At 40.6% G+C, this 21,802-nt stretch overlaps 1 protein-coding gene across 1 annotated transcript; it reads left to right on the forward strand.

Moving 5' to 3' along the window:
* Positions 1-747: 747 nt before the first annotated feature.
* LOC123499539 (probable ATP-dependent RNA helicase DHX37) lies at positions 748-21,262 on the forward strand. The gene is made up of 21 exons (XM_045247642.1): positions 748-943; positions 1,944-2,123; positions 2,702-3,004; positions 3,202-3,617; positions 4,915-5,104; positions 6,258-6,476; positions 7,782-7,917; positions 9,290-9,488; positions 11,255-11,459; positions 12,158-12,277; positions 13,408-13,674; positions 13,953-14,064; positions 14,343-14,528; positions 15,481-15,631; positions 16,077-16,197; positions 17,056-17,171; positions 17,944-18,059; positions 18,578-18,715; positions 19,368-19,536; positions 20,508-20,605; positions 20,924-21,262. The coding sequence occupies exons 1-21, from the start codon at positions 875-877 to the stop codon at positions 21,028-21,030; spliced, it is 3,618 nt and encodes a 1,205-aa protein (XP_045103577.1). The 5' UTR covers positions 748-874; the 3' UTR covers positions 21,031-21,262.
* The last annotated feature ends 540 nt before the right edge of the window (positions 21,263-21,802 follow it).

Raw genomic sequence — 21,802 nt, forward strand, 5'->3', positions numbered from 1 at the left:
AGGCTAGGTAGAAGTGGAGAGTTGTCGGCCTGTCCGATGATGTCCCATGCCCCGCGGCCCGATGGTTCAGCTTTCTGTGTTGCTCTTCAGGGATGACTAAAGAATCTAAACATTTTCTGTCTATAGGTAAATTGACACCACTTCTGCAACATTTATATTGTTTTAAGTATTTTTTCGATATTTGTTATTTGTATTTTCTTTTCCAGTGCATCCTATCGTGGTTTGAAGGTTTATTACATCATTGAGAAGAGAAAAACAATATTTGAACGGTTGATGGTGGCTGAAATACCATATGCAGGTTTCCGACACTTCAAGTCTTGCCTCTTGGGACGCAGTGACATTACCGGCATCCTCAGTGCACTTATTTCACTGGCTAGAAAAAGTGCCTTAAGATGGAGTAAAATTTATATGATATTAAGGGAGCAGTTTTTTTAAGAACATTTCATTTGGAATAACATAGACCCGGCATGTTGTTGCAGTCTGTGTCAGTACATCAAGTGCTTTAAAAGAAGATAAGAAAAATAATTAAATATGGGTGAGACAGTGAAATTAGGTAGATAGATGTATATCACCACAAGAACTGTCACAAATACCTAGGTCTGATTGTTTCTACTAGGTAAATAATAGCTACTATTATTTTCTTGTTTTCTTTCTGTGGTGGTAGTATCCTGAAATTGGGAGCAGGGTATGTATATGTGTATGATTTTATAATGTATGCAGTTGTTCTTGATATCAAAGTGCTTAGTGTCGCCTCTCTGCGCTCTCTGGATGTCAACAATAACACGTGCGTGAGGAGTCGAGGGGCGCCGCTTGGCCCACACTGAATATCTAAAGACAGGGCATCGCCAAGGCCCCAGGGACACGGAGAGGCAAGATGGGCCGCTCAAGACTGAAGTACAAACCCAAACCAACCATCGTGACGGATGACTCAGAGGCGAAGAGGGTGAGTGAGGGCAGACAGAGGGGAGTGAGTCGTGTGTCGTGCTAATAGTGAAGTAACAGCAGTGTCTTTACCGCGGGTTGTCTCACTACTCACCCTTTCTCTGTATATATCACCATTTGTTCAAGCATTTTTATTATTTTTTCTCAATTAATAAAAAAGTCAGTCTGAGAATTAACAGTCTGCATTATCCTAATTTTATATACTGTGGTGCATTTGTTCCCTTAACCCCTTCAATACTGGGACACATTTTAGATATATTTGTAGTTTCAATCAATATACCCTATATTATATTTCTTTTTCCCTATGTCTAACAAGCTTGGGGACCCCCTGGTAAAGCGGGGTTTTAACCTAACCTAACCCCATTTTCTGATAAGGGTAAAAATGGGGTTAGAAATGCTCATAGAAGTGTGATCTAGACCGTGAGAATGTGTATAGTTATACGTGTATAGGTTGAAACTGCATTAATTCCCACATTATTACCTTGAGATTTGTGTACAATTAGACCATTTCATTGACATTAGGAACGGTTTATGCAGGTCAGAAGGTTAATGCCCACAGTCTTCACTATCTTAATCCCCCATATAAGTTTCTGAAGCTGTATAAAATTGCCAAACAGTAACTGTAATGAATATGGAAACGTGTCATGGTACTGAAGGGGTTAAATGTGTAACGGCTAACTTGTTCAGTATTGAAGTTAGTTTACCACATTCATTGACTTGGTCTGAATTCTTAGCCATGTTAAATGAGTATGATATTATTTACCATTTTTCTTGTTTGCCAGTTGTGTTTTCAAATTTTTTTTTTTTTTATAGTTTAGGTCAAGAAATGCTTTGATATGGAAACATTTTGGCTGTATTAAGTGTGTTGGTGGTGGGTGACTGCATGGCCAGAGCTTCTTTCATATGCAGATTACATGTATTTTGTGTATTCTGAATCCCACATTTACAAGGGAAGATACTTCACTTATAGCTAAAGTGTGGAATACTTTTCTCTATTTCAGATAAAAGTAGAGATTGACAGCACAGAAAAGTATGACGCCAGCAATGCTCTGGTGCTGCCGTCGGCCAAGCGAGCCACAAAGAAGGTCCGGGACAAGAGCGCAGGACCAGTCAGGCTCCTCTCAAAGAAGAAAAGAAAACTACTGGAGAAAATTGTTGACCAAAAGGAGAAGAAAGCCAAGGTATATTTTATTTTATGCACGTTAGGGAGAGTCTTTATGGAGATGAATGTCCAAGTTCAATTTTGGATCTTAGGAAATAGCCCTGTATAATTTAAATTTACCTCAGATATAAGAGACAGTTGAAGGTATATGTGTTATATACAGTATAGTAATCAGTCAACAATGAGAAATATACAAGTATGAAATAATCTGAAGTAAAAAGTGGGAATATAAGTAGAGATTATCAGCTTGCTCAAATTTTATGAACTTTCACTGCAAGACAAAGCAATTCGCAGCATCAAGATCAGTGTGTGAAATCTTTATAAGCATTTTCAAAAAGTTAGCAATGAAAAAGAATAAATTTTACAGTTTCTTTCAAGTTCAAAAATTAAATGTGACAGCAGAATAAATAAAGATGTCATGGAGTGATTAGTTATTAGGGCAAAGTATACCAAGTGGTAGTCATTAAAGGGTTTATTAAAGCCATAGTGTACTCAAGGCAACCAGAAGTGCCACGCCAACCACAACAAAGGACTAAGGTTGCTACTGAGGCTTGCCGTGGCTGGACTTTCGGTGCTAAGACCTGGACTCTTCCACAGCGAGCAGGCCTCCTTGCAGCGCTGCAGGAGGTGAAGGCCAAGCCGCAGGACCTGGCCAAGTTGACGCAGCTGCAGGAAACCCAGACACTCGGCCGCAAGAAGTTCATGGCAAGTGATTTCACAGTCATCAACAACAACCAGGAGGAGGAGGAGAGCCAGGAGGCCGGGAGGATGCCAAGTGCAGTCAGGGGAGGGAAGAGGAAGAAGCGCAAAAGGCCGCCACGGGAGGAAGAAGAAGATGAGGAAGCAGAAGAGGAGGAAGAGCAGCAACAGCAGTCAGATCCTACTGTGGTCAGGCTGGGGGTAAGAAAAGTGTAGTCTTGTGGTGTGTTACGTAATGAGGCAGTGTTTATGTTTGACGTGTTCTGGGTTGTTGAAAGCTGTTTTTTTTTTTTTTTTTCATTCATATTTTTTTTACCTTATATAATTAGCTAATTACCTTTACTTAAGTTATTTATTATTACACATTTATTTATTACCAATTCATGCCCCCTCTGCAGGAAGTGTCTAGCAGCAGTGATGAGGAGAGTGACGAAGACCTGGCAAACAAAGAAGAACCACTACAAGAGGAAGAAAAGGAAACAGACACCAAAGAACCAGTGACAGTAGAAAACCAAGAAGACAACAAGAAGGCAGAGGAAAAGACAGACACAAAAGAGAAAGAACAAGGAAGTAACAGAGATGGAGAAGACACAAGCCACACTAAGGCAACCACAAAGCCACAGCCAGCCGTCTACATGAGTGTGAATCGGCCAGCAGAGGTTCAGGCAGCAAGACTGAAGCTTCCCATTCTAGCGGAAGAACAGGCAGTGATGGAGGCAATCAATGAGCAGCCCGTCACTGTCATTGTTGGCACTACAGGCAGCGGGAAGACCACACAGGTGCCTCAGTTCCTTTATGAGGCTGGATACACCAGGTGAGATTGGGAGGAGAGTTGTGTGGCTTTGGGGTGAGGTTGAAATGAAGTTGGGGTGAATGTCAGGATGGAAATGAGTAGAAGTAATGGGAGAAACAGTAGATGTAGGTTAAGAATGTGGTGATATAGTGATGGTGATTTGAGTGTGTGTGTGTTTGTGTGTATGTGATTTCTGAGCTTTTTCTGTAGTTGTTAGCAGAGTTTAGGATAGAAATAGAGTGGAAGTAATGTGAGGAATAGTAGATTTGGGTTGAAAATGTGGTGATATAGTGATGGTGATTTGAGTGTGTGTGTGTTTGTGTGTATGTGTGATTTCTGATTTCTGAGCTTTCTCTGTACTTGTTAGCAGATGGATAAAGCTGGAGTGAAGGACAGAATGGAAGTGGAGTGGAGGTAATGAGAGGAATAGTAGATTTGGGTTGAAAATGTGGAAAGATATAGTCATGATGATTTGAGTGTGTGTGTGTTTGTGGGTATGTGTGATTTCTGAGCTTTCTCTGTACTTGTTATACATACATAAAAGATGAGTTTAGGTACATAAAAGAAATAAGGAAGAAGTAAAAATGAAGTTAAAGTGCCACCAATCTACCTATATTTTAACAATTTCTCACTCCTCTGACATGTTGATAATCTGCCAACAATGTGTATTTCTCTCCACTGTGTTCTGCATCTTTCCTCAGCCATGATCTTAGAATCCAATCACTTATCAGAACTCATAGGGTAATCAGCACACCAGGGGATTTAAGAGTGGAAGAAGAAATAAGAGGTACAAGTAGATAGATCAGATGCACATTCATTTCTCCACATATTCCTTGCATCTCTTCCTTACTCAACTGCTAACAAATGCTGAAGAAAAAGATTGAATAAACTGTATGTATCTCCTTCCTTCTCACACTGATAGATCCAGAAGGAATACTGAATTAAACTGAAAAAAAAAAAAAAAACTGACATTAACCCCTTCAGTACCTTGACACATTTTCATATTCATTCTGCTTACTATTTGGTGATTTTATGCAGCATCAGAAACTCATGTGAGGGATTAAAATAGTGAAAAGACTGGCCATTAATCTTCTGACCTCCATAGACCCTTTCTAACGTCAATAAAATCATCTAATCACACCCAAAACTCATGATATAAATGCATCCCTGTACTAAAGGAGTTAATAGACTCGAAATTGTAGCTGTGAATTGCAAGTACAAAAGAAAACACCAAATCTAATAAAAAAAAGACTACATGACATAACCAGACTTCTCATGACTACTTCCCTATTTCCTGCCTCTCGTCTTACTCTCACAGTGGAGGGCGGATGATTGGAATAACAGAACCAAGGAGGGTGGCTGCCATATCCATGTCGAAGAGGGTGGGGCAGGAGATGAGTCTGTCGCCCCGCCAGGTGTCCTACCAGATCAGGTTTGAGGGCAACGTCACGCCAGACACTTGCATCAAGTTCATGACTGACGGAGTGCTGCTCAAGGAGATTCAGCTGGTGGGGGTCTATTGGTTCACTTGCTCTCTCTCTCTCTCTCTCTCTCTCTCTCTCTCTCTCTCTCTCTCTCTCTCTCTCTCTCTCTCTCTCTCTCTCTCTCTCTCTCTCTCTCTCTCTCTCTCTCTCTCTCTCTCTCTCTCTCTCTCTCTCTCTCATTTACAATTTGTGTGTGATATGTTAAGCTTTTTGGGGTTTTACTTTTATTTTCTTGTCTTTTTTTTATGCTTTATTTACTGCAGGTGATTAATTTGTTATGTTTCTTTTTCTTTTTTTCTTCTTTCTCTCTTTGTATGGTTTATTTCTCCTTGTCATTCGCTCTCATTGTAAAAGGAACCCTCCCCAAAAATAAGTATTCCTTGGTACTTTAATATTGAAGCAGAGACAGGAAGGAAAGGAAGGTTTAAGGGGGAAAAATAAATAAATAAATAAAACGTCTCTATGTTCTATTCACAGTCTGCATCACCATCACCTATAGCCGTTTATCTCTCCTTTCCTCGCATCTTTCCCTTCTGTTTTGTCTTTTCTCTCGTGTTTGTTTGTGAAGGTTCAGGTTTTGGTGTTTTATTTTTTAGTTGGGTTTATCTCCTTTCAGTATTTGTGATTCTGTGTCTGTGCTGAATTTTCTCCTTTTTTCTTCATCTCTCTATTACGTTTTCTTATTTTTTTTCTTTTTATCTCATGTCACATTCACTTTTCTTTCCATATATTTTTCTCATTTCTTTGTCATTTTCCTCGCATTCTTTTTCTCCTACTTTTTTATGTTTTTTTTATTTTTTCATCCTTTCCACCCACCTTTTCTTTCCTAGACCCAATCATGTTTACTTATTCCCTCCAAATCACCACGATATTTCCCCCACCTTCCTTTTCCTTCCTCTCTTATCAATCAATTTTCTTCCCTATTTTTTCTATCTTTCTCTACTCAACCACCATCTTTTCCTTTCCTGCACCTTATAAATCTTACTTTGCCCCAGAACCATAATTTTTCATATTTTTCCCCTCCTCTGTACTACCACTTCTTTTCTCTCCCCTTTTTTTTTTTTTTTTTTTCCAAACCCTTCTTTTTCTTCAGCCTTACCAACCCCGCCACCAACACCACCACCACCCAAACCAACACTAACACCTCAATTTCCACTTCTTTCCCTCCCCTAAACAGGACCCAACACTGAAGAAATACTCGGTCATCATCATCGACGAGGCACACGAACGCAGCGTCTTCTCGGACATCCTGATTGGCATCCTCTCACGCATCCTTCCCCGGCGCCAGGCAAAAGGCAACCCACTCAAACTCATCATCATGTCTGCAACGCTCAAAGTGGAAGATTTCACTCTCAACCCTCGTCTCTTCAAGGAACCCAAGCCTCCTGTTATCAAGGTAGGGTGGTAGAGGAAGGTTATCTGTGAATGTGTGTGTGTAGGAAGGTTATCTGTGAAGGTGTGTGTGTAGGAAGATTATATGTGAAGGTGTGTGTGTGTAAAAGAAGGGTATTTGTGAAGGTGTGTGTGTGTGAAGGAAGGTTATCTGTGAATGTGTGTGTGTAGGAAGATTATCTGTGAAGGTGTCTGTGTATAAAGGAAGGTTATTTGTGAAGGTCGTATCTGTGAAGGGGATGGCAGGAAGTTTGTCATTGAGGGTGATGGCTTGGTAGGAAAATGAGTTTGTGTAGTAAGGTGGTGGAGTATGGTGGTTTGCTGGTTCCTTTTTCCACTAGGGGCTGATGGGGCTATGAGTGTGATTGTTTTGTGTGTGTGTGTTTGTCTTTGTCGTTGTCGTCATTTTTTTTTTTTTTTTTTTTTTTTTTTTTTTTGTGTGTGTGTGTGTGTGTGTGTGTGTGTGTGTGTTTGTTTGTGTGCACCATACAGTGTGGGATTGTCAGTCTGATGTATAGATAGATCAACACACAAACAGTACAGGAGTGTAGCATGTTATTTGTCATTTTTTGGCCAACATTAATGACAACAGGTATTCAAAAGTTTATGATAGGACAAAGTTGCTTAAGAAGGAATTGTTAACATAAAAAAGTATGCCTTGGACAAAGAAAGCTAGGAGGTATACAATGCTGATTTAGTTTTATTCCTTTACTACTATTGAAGGCAGCAATGTTATGATAGACGTCTAAAAGTGAAAGGCTATTACTTGGAAAAAAAAGATGTAACGGTGAAAAGGTCAACCATCATAAGAGTTAATTGGCAAGTAAGATAAATGCTCGAAATTTGAAGATTATATGAAAAACTAAATTGTACAGCAGTGTAGATGCAACCATCACAGCATACAGCTCCCAGGTAACTCAGTGTATAAACTACATGTGACAGTGACGCAGGGATAGGTACAGTACTATATGAAAGTCAAACATCACAACAAGTACTCATTACCGAAATAAAAATCACAAGTGTAATACCAAAAAAGCGAAGTATTGAAAGAGACAACTAGAGTAGGTCTGAAATTATAAGGCTGCCATCAAAACAACTATCTAAATCATCAAACATCACAACAAACACTCATTATCAAAATAAAAATTGCACAGTGCATTACCAAGAAAACAAAGCATTGAAAGAGACAATCACTAGAATAGGAGACTGAAATTATAAAGCGATCATCAGGAAAAACAATCTAAATCATCAAACATCGCAACAAACACCTCGGTAACAACATAACCACACACTCCTACTTTCTCACCAGGTGGAGTCACGCATGTTTGACGTCACCATCCACTACAACAAGCGGACCTTGGATGACTACGTGGGGGAGGCGTACAAGAAGACCTGCAAGATCCACCGCCAGTTGCCTGAAGGAGGGATACTGGTCTTCCTAACTGGTGAGGCAAGAGTAACAGGGAGAGAAGGCAGAGGGTGGTGACTGAGGGAAAGGGAAGGTAGAAAGTAGAGGGCATAATAAGAAGAGGGAAGACTGAAAGTGGCTGAGGGAAAGGAAACGAAAGAAGGTAGAATAAAAAGAGAGAGGAGAAAGGAAGGAAGAAAGGAGAGAACACAGTAAGAAGATGAAAGACAGGATGGTGACTGAGGGAAAGAAAAGCAGGCAGAATAAGAAGAGGGAAGAAATAAGATAATAATGGTTGAGGGAAAGGAAAGGGAAGGAAGAAAGGAGAGAGCAGAGGAAGAAGAGGAAAGATAGAGGGTAGTGATTGAGAGAGAAAAGTAAGAGGAAAGGAGAGGGCAGAGCAAGAAGAATGAAAAAAAGATGAGAGAGGGAAGGAGAAGGAAAAGGAAGGCGGTAAAAGAAGAGGAAAGAAGAAGAGGATGAAAATGGCTGAGAAAGAGAAGGAAAAGGAAGGCAGTAAAAGAAGAGAAAAGAAAAAGATGGTGATTATGATTGAGAGGAAGGGAAAGAGGAGGAAAGGGAGAATAGTGTAAGAAGAGAGGAGAAAGAGAAGATGATGGTTGATGGAAAGAGAAGGATAATGAAAGGAAGGGCCTTATAAGAAGATGGTGATTGAGTGTAAAGGGGAGAGGTGAAGAGATGAAATATGGGACAGAGAGAAAGAAATAATGACTGGATAAAGATAAAAGAGGGAAATATACTAGAAATATAAAAGAGAGAGAGAGAGAGAGAAAAATTTTTTATATATCATGACAAGGAGAATGATTGGAAGTGAATAGAAAAATAGAAAAGAGAACATTTATACATCACATTTCCACTTCACAACTACAACCAAACAATTTTCATCCCTTCAGTACCATGACACATTTCCATAGTCATTCTTGTTACTATTTGACAATTTTAATTTTGTACAGCTTCAGAAACTTGTGTGGAGATTAAAATAGTGAAGACTGGCCATTAATCTTCTGACCTCCATAGACCCTTCCTAATGCAGACAAAATCATCTAATCATACCCATAAATCAATGTAGAAAATGTGTCTCAGTATCGAAGGAGTTAAGGTTAGCAAGAGATGAACACAGTGGTCAGGAAGAGAAAGGGAAACATTCATACTCTGGAACCCCCTGCCTGCTTCTGTATTTTCATCTTCCCACAACTTGACTTCTTTTAAGAGGGAGGTTTTAAGACATTTACCCCTGACTTTTGGTTAACTCTACTAACCTTATAGGGAACTGGCAATCAAATGGACCTTTTTTATTATAGTTTTTGTTACCCTTGGCTAGCTTCCCCTCTTAATCCCCCTAAAAAAATCTATTTCACTACAACTAAAACATTTTTCTCCCCATTAAGGTCAGCAAGAGGTGAACACTGTGGTGAGGAAGCTGCGTGCCACCTTCCCCATGCCAAGAGAGGACTGGAAGGAGGTGGGGAAAGGTGTGCCCAGTGTCAGCGGATACCGGAGGAAGAAGGAGGAACTGAAAGCCCAGCGCAAGGCAGCAAAGGAAGAACCCACGCAGAAAATCATCCTCCCTGAAGTAAAATTGGAGAAGTGAGTGTTTGTTGACTGGATGGATGAAAGATTTGGTGCTTTAAGACAATTTTTTTTTTTTTTCTAATTATTTTTTTTATTTGTTTTATTTATATTTTGCTTCTTGATTCTTTACTTTTATGTCTACACGTTTTCCTTTCGTTCTTTCTTTGTGTCTTTCTTTTTTCTATTCTTCTTCTTCTTTTCTTCTTCTTCTTCTTCTTCTTCTTCTTTTCTTCTTCTTCTTCTTCTTCTTCTTCTTCTTCTTCTTCTTCTTCTTCTTCTTCTTCTTCTTCTTCTTCTTCTTCTTCTTCTTCTTCTTCTTCTTCTTCTTCTTCTTCTTCTTCTTCTTCTTCTTCTTCTTCTTCTTCTTCTTCTTCTTCTTCTTCTTCTTCTTCTTCTTTCCTCTCATACACTATTTTCTCTTCTTCATCTTTTTTCTCTCCTTGTTCATCACACACTTTTCATTATCATATTTTTGTTCAGCTTTCTTCTCAGTCTGTTTTAGTTTCTTTTCACTCTTCTTGTTTCCTTGTTCACCCTGCATTTTTCTTGATCATCTTTTCTTTGTCTCATGTAGTTTGATTTCCCCATTATCAAGTATCTTTTTTTCTTTCCCCTTCTGATTGCCTTGATCTGACTGCTACGGTATGTCTCTCCTTAACCCCTTCAGTAATGAGACGCATTTTTACCTCGTTTTTTTAGTATGATTAGACATTTTTTATTTATTTATTTATTTATTTATTTATTTTTTTTTTTGTATTAGGAAGGGTCTGTGGAGCTCAAAAGATTAATGGCATGAGTCTTTACTATTTTAATCCCTCACACAAGTTTTCAGAAGCTGTATAAAATCGCCAAGTAGTATGCAGAATGAAGATAAAAGTGCGGCATGCTACTGAAGGGGTTAAGCTTAATTAATGAGACTGTTTGCTCAAAGTTTATAGCACAGTTTCAAAAGACAACCAACAACAAAAGAAATTGCCCAGAAATTTGAAACCATGAAGTACGAGTAGGTTATATTTACCAGTAAAATCATCAAAGGTTACTCAGTGGTTGTTATGTGGTACCATTTATTCCTCTACCTGGAGCTTTTGCAAGTTTAGAACATGATTTTGAAAGGACACAAGTCTCTGGTAAACTCTAGAACTCCCTGCTTGCTTCTGTATTTCCGTTTTCCTACAAATTGACTTTTTATAAGAGGGAGATTTCAAGATATTTGTCCCAGACTTTTGGCTAACTCTATTTATCTTTAAGGGAACTGGCAATGAAGTAGGCTTTTTTTTTTTTTTTTTTTTTTTTTTTTTTTTTTTTGGCTGGCTTCCCCTCTTGCATGAAAAAATAAATAAATAAACTTATCAGAAAACAAATGACCTCAAACTATCACTTATAACTAGGTTTATAGCATCTAGTAGGAGTTGTATTGTCATTAGCATTTTATGTAAGAGGGGAAACTGGCCAAGAGCAAGTAGAAATAGAAAAAAAGGCCCACACAATTTCCAGTCCCCTTGCAGGTCAGAGAGTCAGCCAAAATAAAGGGACAAATGTCTTGAATCCTCCCTCTTAAAATATATCAAATCGTAGGAAGATGGAAATACAGAAGCAGGCAGAGAGTTCCAGAGTTTACCAGAGAAAGTTTGAATGATTGAGAGTACTGGTTAACTCTTGCATTAGAGAGTTGGACAGAATAGGGGGTGAGAGGAAGAGGAAAGCCTCGTGCAGTGAGGCAGTCAAAGGATTCACCACTATTGCTCTTCTTATTGAGTTCCTGCTTTACTCGTACCTCCCAGCTTTGTGTCAGCCCTTCCTGATGACGGTGAGGGAGAGCTGGATGAGGGAGGCACAGAGCTGGAGGACCGAGGGATCAACGACCACGCGGACTCGGATCTCGACCTTGATGGGGAGGAGGAGGAGGAGGATGGACCAAGAGGGAATGAGCAGCCTCTGTGGGTGTTGCCGCTGTACTCCCTCCTCCCTCCTGAGAAGCAGCAATTGGTGAGTGTGTGTGGTGTGTCTCAGTAATTTGTACCTTGAGATGCTCTGGGCTCTTGTTGGGACTGTTTTCAAAGGCCACACAGATGGTTAGTCAAGTTGTCTGGGTTATTTTTCTCACTGATGATTTGGAGTTCTTTGTGAACTGTCGCTGAATTCTTGCAAGTGCTCTCTCTAAGACTAATAACTTTTACTATTGCTTGTTTGATTTAGTTAAGGTAGAATGCTGAAATATTTGTGAAGAATGAGAAGTGATAGCTATAGTTACTGTTAATGGAATAAGTTTAGGGTTTTTAGTCATTATTTATCTTTTTTTATTTTACTTTATTTTATTTATATCCACATTGAGCTAAAAATATCACAGTTTGAATGTGAAAAATATAAACTCAAACTTAATATTCCTTATATCTAATGCAGAGTTGTTAGAAATCTTTACCTCTTTATTCATAACCTTGGAATGAAGAGGTCTTAAAAATCTGAGTAACTATTTAAAAATTCATGTCTCTTTATTTATTACCTCTGAATTGATAAGCCTTTAACAGTTCTTCCCCCTTTTTTCATAAACTCTGAATGAAAACTTAAAAATCCCTGCCTCTTATTCATAGTGTTTAAATGGATAGCTCTTAAAAATACTTGCCTCTTTGAATGAATAAGTCTTAGAACTGCTGACTCTTACGCACAGTCTTCCTTCCTTTTGCCAGGTGTTCCAGCCACCACCGGAAGGGACGCGGCTGTGTGTGGTGGCGACCAACGTGGCAGAGACGTCGCTCACCATCCCCAGCGTGAAGTATGTGGTGGACAGTGGCCGGGTGAAGGAAAAGGTGTGTTGTGTGTGACCTGCTGTTTGCTTTCTCTCATTTAGCCAACTAAGGAACTTTTTTTTGCTCTGCTTCTTTTGTGTTTTCTTTATACTTTTTGTCACACAATCAATAAATTACTTTTTTTTGCTTTACTTTTGCATTTTGTCTTTATACTTTCTCTCACACAACCAATTAATGACTTTTTGCTCTACTTCGTTTGTGTTTTCTTTATACTTTCATACAATCAACTAATGACCTTTTTGTTTTACTTCTTTTGTGTTGTCTTTCTTCTCCAGTGTTATTTTTTTGTCCTTATTTATATTCTTACATCTTCATTGTGCTAAACCCCTTCAGTACCACAATGTGTTTTCATGTTCATTCTGGTTTCTATTTGACGATTTTATACAGCTTTAGAAACTCATGTGGGGGATTAAGATAGTGAAGACTGTGGCCATTACTCTTCTGACCTCCATAGACCCTTCTTAATGCAAATAAAATCGTCATATCACACCAAAAAATCAAGGTGAAAATGCGTCCCAGTACTAAAATGGTTAATCTGGTCTTTTCTTTCATACAAATGACATGACTTCTGCTTTATATTTTTTGTGACTTTTCTTGCCATATTTATTTGTCATTGTTTGTGTTTATCAAGTTGAAGTGTTTCTTAGCCCTCATTGTGAAGGACAGTGCTTGTGTTGTGCCTCACCATCTGCTATTCTCCTCCCTAACGACTAAATAATTACTTCTTTTTTTTTTTTGCTAATTTTTGTGATTTTTTTTTTTTTTTTTTTTTTTTTTTTTTTGTCTTGTTAGTTTATTTTCCATTCTTTTTTGTATTATATAAAGTGAATTCTTCTAAAGTTCTCAGTTTTAAGTCAAAGTTTGTTGTGCTTCGATTCCTGCTGTTTTATTTATTACATTAACTAATAAACTTTACTCTCCTTTGTTTTGTGACTTAATTTGCAAGTTTTTCTATTTCTGCTCTCTCTCTCTCTCTCTCTCTCTCTCTCTCTCTCTCTCTCTCTCTCTCTCTCTCTCTCTCTCTCTCTCTCTCTCTCTCTCTCTCTCTCTCTCTCTCTCTCTCTCTCGAGTTTAATTGTTCTTCAATTCACTCATTCCTTAGTTCATCATGCATGTGTGTGTTTGTGCAGGTGTATGACAAGGTGACGGGTGTGTCCATGTTCCACGTCACTTGGACCTCCCAGGCGTCGGCCAATCAGAGGGCGGGGCGTGCCGGCAGGACAGCACCTGGCCACTGCTACCGTCTTTACTCCTCGGCCGTGTTCAATGATGAGTTCCTGAAGTTCTCCATCGCCGAGATCCAGCGGCGCCCCATCGACGACCTGGTGCTGGTGATGAAGGCCATGAACCTCCCCGTCATCAACTTCCCCTTCCCCACGCCACCAGACAGTTTACAGGTGGGCCGCTCACTCTGGTTCACCAACAGATTGCTTTAGTATTTGTAATATTAAGATTGTAAATATGCAGAGTAGAAATGTAAAGAATTCTAGGCTTGAAATTGCATCTATGGGAATTCAAAAGGATAGAATTCCAAATGTAAAAATTAGAAATGCAAGTCCTGGAAGTATTTGTGCTTATGATACTAAATTCTTGGTACATTGTGAATCTCTCCATGTTTTTGTGTGTCGGCTGTGTCAATGTGGCTGTGGTGGCAATCTCTCCCCTTTCCTCAAAGGTGCGGCACGCTATGCGGCGGCTATTGACACTGGGAGCGCTGCACGAGGCGCCTGACCCCACGGAAAAATCAATCCAGGACAAGAAGAGAATGAAGACTGAGAAGGCCAAAGGTATGCTCATTATTCATGTGAATGCTCGCAGTGCTCCGTACCTGTGGAAATTTGCCTTGACTTTTACCTAATTTTTGAACTGCAACCTTGCCAGTCACACTAAAATCATTGTGCCTGTTTAGTTGTCTTTTTTTCAGACACACCTTTCTCTTCTAGAAAGGCTCCTCTTGGGAAAACTTACTTTGCTGGTACATAAGACTCGGTATAAGTTAGAAAGAAGCATGTCATGTATGTCAGTGTTGTACTTGTATATACTTTAAACAAACCTGCCCTCACAGACTTGAGTCGTATCACCTCCCTGGGCAAGGCAATGGCTGCTTTCCCTCTGGCACCACGCTATGGCAAGATGCTGGCCCTCAGCCACCAACACAATCTGCTGCCCTACACCGTGGCCCTGGTGGCCGCCCTCACTGTGCCGGAGGTCCTCACTGAGACCCCACTGGACGTCAAGGAGTCTGTTGATGGTGAGGGAGTGAGGCAGTACTGGTGAGCGAGTGAGGCAGTGGTGGTGAGAGAGGGAGCCAGTTCTGGTGAGACAGTGGTGGTGAGAGAGTGAGACAGTGGTGGTGAGGGAGTGGGGCAGTGGTGGTGAGAGAGTGAGGGAGTGGGGCAGTGGTGGTGAGGGAGTGACACAGTGATGGTGAAGTACCTAAGCAGTTTACTATACTTGAGGGGATTTAGGACATAAAGTCTTCAGTCCATTGTGTGACTCATCCATGGAGAGTGAGGACAGGAGCACTTACTCTTCTCCATTGTGGGTCAGGGGCCTGAGGGACTGGTGTGGGTGAGTGTGAGTGTGAAAGTTTTGTCTTGTCTTGGCCACCCCCCTTTTTTTGGATAGACAGCCTTGGTGTACATATGCATGATGGTGTAGTCTTTAATATTTGTCTTTATATAGTTTTTTTCTTTGCTTTAAGTGTCAATATGTCAGCTTGTTCCTTCACATTGCCATATATCCCTGACCTTTGTGATCTTTGTTAATTGAAATGAGGTTCCTATTAAGAAGTTGCATACCTGAGAAATTATTTATGACAACTTCATTTTATCCTCCACATTTCATTCCCTATTCTCTGAGACTAACAATAATCTTTTCTAAGTAATTTTCCTCTCAAATAAAATTGCACACATAAGAAACCACTGATAGGAACTTAACCCCTTCAGTACTGGGATGCATTTTTACCATGAGTTTTTTAAACTTAGAAAGTGTGTATAGATGTCAGAAGATTAATGGCCAGAGTCTTCACTGTTCCAATCTCCCACATAAGTTTCTGAAGCTGTATAAAATCACCAAATAGTAAGCAGAATGAATATAGAAACACGTCATGCTACTGAAGGGGTTAATATCTTCCTCTAATCTCACCTTTATCTTTACCATCTCATTCCCTTACCTCCACCATTCACTTCCTTCTCCACCAGAATTACGGAAGCAGTGGCGTGCGGTACGGCTGTCCTGGGCAGGATTGGGCCAGGCACAGCTGCTGGGTGATGCCATGGTGCTCCTGAGGGCGGTGGGTGCAGCTGAGCATGAGAGAAGCAACAGGACTTGGTGTGAGAAGAATGGTCTGAGGTGAGGCTTGGGTGCAGGCAGGTAGCAGATGATAGTGTCACTGGAGGTGATTAAAGGGTGGGGTGGTGTATCTTGAGGGTGAGCTGAAGGTATGGTGAAGTCTTGTCTGGGTTGTTATTGGAGATGTAAAGTTAGATTGAGCCTTGGCATGGGATGAGAAATAGGTAGAAATAGGCCATACAAGAGCTATGCAAGAGTGTTATTTATTCTCTCTCTCTCTCTCTCTCTCTCTCTCTCTCTCTCTCTCTCTCTCTCTCTCTCTCTCTCTCTCTCTCTCTCTCTCTCTCTCTCTCTCTCTCTCTCTCTCTCTCTCTCTCTCTCTCTCTCTCTCTCTCTCTCTCTCTCTCTCTCTCTCTCTCTCTCTCTCTCTCTCTCTCTCTCTCTCTCTCTCTCTCTCTCTCTCTCATGGTGTTGTCCTGCTTCACACTGCATCTCTCCCCAACAGACACAAGGCAGTGGTGGAGATCAGAAAGTTACGTCGCCAGCTCACCAATGAGATCAACCTTATCATCCCCTCCTGTGACCTCCTCCTTGACCCCAACATGGCACCCCCCAGTGAGGAGCAGGTCAGCTGAGGGTCATCTGTATTACTCATTGGAGAACTTTGTGATTTGTTGATTTTATTTATTTATTTATTTATTTACTTGTTATTGTTTTTTTTTAGCTTCACTGACATGACACTTATTTATTAACCCTTTTACTGGTTTATTAGGCATTTCTTTAACTACAAACCCCCTAACAGGCATTTTTTTTTTTTTTTTTTTTATTGACTAAGCATTTAATAATCTACTCTTTTTTTGCCTTATCTTTCTCATAGGTGGTGTAAAAGATTCAGGGACAGTGCTTTAGGATTTCTTACATAATGCAGTGAAGGTTTAGATTGTATGAGTAGTCATGAGGCTAATTGTTCCATACTTGGCTGTAGTAATCTCTTCTTTCTTTCTGTTCTCACATCCTCCCTCCTACGACTCCATTCCTCACCACTGTCTCCGTCACACATTTGTTTTACTTAGTCATGAGAGGGATGGGAAAAAAACTCAACCATGGAAAGTGTACAGTAGATAATAGCACTTCATTTTTTTTTTTTTTTTTAAGGTAGAAGTTAAGTATGATTCTTTTTACAATATTTGGTACTGTATGTTTATGATTTCTTTTATTATATTTGGTCTTCACTTCTCTTATTCAGTTGGTAGCCTTATCTTTTACTTTTTAAACCTCCTCTTCCCCTTCTTTTTTCAAAGGCATTATTTACGTTACCATTGTGTGTCTCCATTCCAGACCAGACTGCTTGATTTCACTTTAACGTTGTCTCTCTTTACCATTCACCTCACTCACTACTCCCACCACCACTGTCTCTCTTTACCTTCACTTTTACCATTCACCTTTCTCTCCATTTCCATCACCACTGTCTCTCTCCATCCCAGGCCAGGTTACTGCGTCAGATAGTGCTGGCCGGGACTGTGGACCACGTGGCTCGCCGGGTGGATGACCATGAACTGAAGACACCTGAGGACAAGGTGAAGTGGAGGCATGCATACCGGTGAGTGTCCTTGCTGGTGGTGGGGCTCATGTGGGGTTCATGCAGTTGTTTGTTTATGTTTGCTGTTGACATTCATTGATCTTTATTGTAGTAGGTGATTATTGTGATGTATATTGTGTGTGTGTGTGTGTGTGTGTGTGTGTGTGTGTGTGTATTGACCTAGTTGTATTGTACAGGGTTCAAGTGGGGCTCATAGTGTCCTGTCTCTGTCTCCATTTATCCAATTTTTCTTTAAAGTTGTGTGTGTGTGTGTGTGTGTGTGTGTGTGTGTGTGTGTGTGTTCACTGTTTTGATCTGCTGCAGTCTCTGACGAGACAGCCAGACATTACCCTACAGAACGAGCTCAGAGCTCATTATTTCCGATCTTGGGATAGGTCTGAGACCAGGCACACACCACACACCGGGACAACAAGGTCACAACTCCTCGATTTACATCCCGTACCTACTCACTGCTAGGTGAACAGGGCTACGTGAAAGGAGACACACCCAAATATCTCCAACCGGCCGGGGAATCGAACCCCGGTCATCTGGCTTGTGAAGCCAGCGCTCTAACCACTGAGCTACTGGGCCGTGTGTGTGTGTGTGTGTGTGTGTGTGTGCTTCATGATATTTATTTGCATATACATGTTTATCTTTTATGTTTCTCATGTTTTAGTTGTTTTTAATGCATTTCGTGTATGAAAAAACAAGTAAAATGTGTATGCAATTTATTATGAATGAAATAGCTCTCTATCTATCTGTGTATAGATCTGTGTGTGTGTGTCTCCCGCAGAACTCAAGAGATGGAGGAGCCGGTGTTCCTGTCCTCGTCATCAGTGCTGTACAAGGAGATGCCTAAGTGGGTCGTGTACCAGGATGTGTACCAGACCCACAAGATGTTCATGAGGAGTAAGCACTACATTCTCTCTCTCTCTCTCTCTCTCTCTCTCTCTCTCTCTCTCTCTCTCTCTCTCTCTCTCTCTCTCTCTCTCTCTCTCTCTCTCTCTCTCTCTCTCTCTCTCTCTCTCTCTCTCTCTCTCTATACCAAATTATTTATAATTTTATCTCTCTCTCTCTCTCTCTCTCTCTCTCTCTCTCTCTCTCTCTCTCTCTCTCTCTCTCTCTCTCTCTCTCTCTCTCTCTCTCTCTCTCTCTCTCTCTCTCTCTCTCTCTCTCTCTCTCTCTCTCTCTCTCTCCTATACCAAATTATTTATAATTTTACTAACCAACCCTGTATGTGAGACTGACCAACCCTTCACCAATACACTACACCTTCCATCACCAACCAATCACCAACACACTACCTTCCTCCGATCACCAGTTTATATCACCAACACGTCACCTCTTGTCACCAACCAAATATGAACACACTACCTTCTCCCACCACCAGCTTTTCCCAATCTTATTACCGTCTTTCCTGCACCCAGACGTGACAGCCATCGAGGACGAGTGGCTGGCAGTGTTTGCTCCTTCTCTCTGCACTTTCTCCCAGCCCCTGGAGACGCCTGAGCCTCACTACAACGCAGACAGGGACACCATCCTCTGCCACTGCACTGCCACTTATGGTATGAACGACACTGGTTTGTGGGCTTAGTATGAGTAGTAACAGTGACTTCATTTTATTCAAAGACATTGTAAACTTGATATTATTCATCTGTTTGTGTAATATATGCTTGTGTCTGTTGCAAGAGTAGAAATAATATGTTCATTTTGCTGAGGGACACTGGAAACTTATAACCGCTTCAGTACCATGATGTATTTTCACATTCATTCTGGTTACTCTTTGGTGACTTTATACAGCTTCAGAAACTTAATGTGGGGGTTAAAGTAATGATAACTCTGACCATCAATCTTCTGACCTCCATAGACACTTCCTAATGTAAATAGAATTGTCTAATCATACCCAAAATTCATGGTAAAAATGTGTTCCAGTACTGAAGAGGTCCATATTATATCTTTCTACATACTGTACTAGCAATCTTACAGATGATGGCCCAGACAAAGCACCACACACTGACACACTTGCAATTAACCCTCTTACCTCTGTCATCCTCTGGTGAAAAAACAGTCTCATGCGCCACCATACCACACCACACACCACAGGATTCTTGGCATAGCACATCTGGCCACATACTTCCACACACTCAACACAACACCACTGAACAGAAAGCAAACATAATAATAACTGCAGAAATCCCTCTTTTCCCCAACATTCAGGTCCTGCTGGGTGGGAGATAACACAGGTAGAGGTGGAGTACCCTAAGGGGAGGGAAATATTCCGGTGGGTGGCTTACTTCTTCCTCCTGGGTCACCTATGTCCCATCCTGGCCCCCTTCGTGCAGCACCTGAATGAGCCAAGGACACTCGTCAGCCCAGTGGCCCTCAGGTAGGTGGCTGAGAATAGGAGGAGTAAGTTATTGGTGCTGAATGTTGAAAGGATACATTACTAGTGCTCTCATGTGGCTGAAAGGGGAAGGGCTAGATAATTGGTGCTTTAAAGGGGCTATCAATACAAAGGATTAGTTTCTGGTGCACTCAAGTTTCAAGACATTTGTCCCTATCCTTTGGCTAATTCTATTGGTTTTGTAGAGAGACTGGCAGCTGAGTGGGCTTTTTTTTTTCTGTATATTTTTGTTGCCCTTGGCCAGTCGTCCTCTCTTACGTAAAAAGAAAAAAAAGTGGATAAAAGTTGAAGGATTGAAGTTATTAGTGGCCCTCAAGTGGCTTAAAGTAGAAGGGGTATGTTATTGGTGCTCTGAAAGGCTTTAAACTCATACTGTCTGAATCTTTGAGTACACTAAGAACTTTGAAGACTGTGTTGGTGTTGATTTCATGCATAGCTCATGGGAAGCATCACTGCAGGTTGTGTGGTACTGTCTAGCTCACCTGTTTGCAGTATTTAGGTGGGAGAGCTGATGCTTGTTTTATAATCAAGCCAGCACCTTATGGTTCTGTTGTTGCAAAGTTAATTCACTTCATTAATGTTCATTGCATCTTAACCTCTTCAGTACCTTGACATGTTTCCATATTCATTCTGCTTACTATTTGGTGACTTTATACAGCTTCAGAAACTTATGTGGAGGATTAGATTAGTGAAAACTGTGGCCAATAATCTTCTGAACTCCATAGACCTTCATAAAGTCAATAAAATGGTCAAATCATACACAAATCTCAAGGTAAAAATGAGTCCCAGTACTAAAGGAGTTAAGAAATTCAAATTAAAATTGAAAATATTAATTAGCCATATAGGTGTGTACCGTGGTAAAGAAGTGTTGCAGTAAGATATGGCAGAATCTTGTTCCAAAGTCACTCCTGTCAAGCTGATTGGAGAGCCCTTACCTGTCCTCTCCCCCTAAGGTTCCGTAAGGAGAGAGAGTGTCTGCTGCAGGCGCTGATGAGTCGAGGCGCCACCAGCCTTGCCAAGTTGAAGGAGATCTGGACTGCCGAGCCAAAATGTTAGTTTCCATTTTATGTTTGCTGTTGACATGATGACTTAGCTTGAAGATGGTAATGCTTGTGTGGAAACTGATGAAACTGTAACAAAGCTCTTAATAGTTTTGGAATATTGGTGGAGTAATGTAGATTATGTGTGGCTTATTCTAGACAGCCTTTTCCACCAGTCAAGTGTTCCTAATCTGCTTATTATTTATGTATATACCAGGTTGGCAATCTCACATAGGATTGCTCAGACAAGGTAACACACACACACACACACACACATTTAGAAATACCAGTTGTAATGACACATGGTAACAACACATCTCTACCCACAGACTTGCTGGCAGAGTACACCCAGTGGCTGCAGGATAAGGAGCTGAAGCCTGAGGTAGCAAGACTGTGGCCTCCCATTGGTAAGACTGCAGAGGCTGAATGGAGCTGATCATGCAGTGCCACAGTGGATACTTCTCAGCACTGTCATAAGTGTGTGGAGGTGGGGGGGGGGCTCTACATTGCTGAGTAATTCCACTGCAGTGATATTGGTCTTGTGTATTTCAGTGGGTGTGTCTGCTCTTCACCCGGTCAACTTGTGTACATATGTATTTGTTTTATAAATGTTGCACATAATAAGTATTGCCAAATGTCTGTTTTCCTATTAAATTATTGACCTTATATATCTTTGTTTTCTGTCTTAAGTACTATTTTCATGATGGAACAAGTTGAGACAGCTTGTGTGATAGTGAGTGAGTGAGGTGTAGTGCTGAGGTGGCTTATAAGAGTTTCATTGGGAATATTTGCTGTCACTTTGTATGGGAGTGTGCAGCGTCCAGCCTGCATGTTGTGTGGAATGTGCAAGTGTGTGATTGGACTTGATGTGAGTGACTTGGTAGTGAATAAGTATCAAGAGAATAACCCGGTTTAAGCAAACAGAAAAGGGATCAAAGTTTTTATTGTATAATTGATTTTTTTCACTCATTCTGATGTATGTGCTGATGACAGAAGCAATGAAGTGGCATGATTTCTAAAAGTACAATATATTTCCAAATTGAAGAAAGATGAAGAGCTCTACAGAAGGTATGATCATGAGGAGGCTGGTGGCCAACCCCTTCCTTGCATCCAACACCTACATCCATATTTAATTTGCTTTGTGTAAACTTACTTAAAGCTCTGAATTTGTATGAAGCACTACCAACTCTACACAGTGGCAATGTATG

Source organism: Portunus trituberculatus, chromosome 50 (assembly GCF_017591435.1).
Source record: "Portunus trituberculatus isolate SZX2019 chromosome 50, ASM1759143v1, whole genome shotgun sequence".
Classification (NCBI taxonomy): Eukaryota; Metazoa; Arthropoda; class Malacostraca; order Decapoda; family Portunidae; genus Portunus; species Portunus trituberculatus.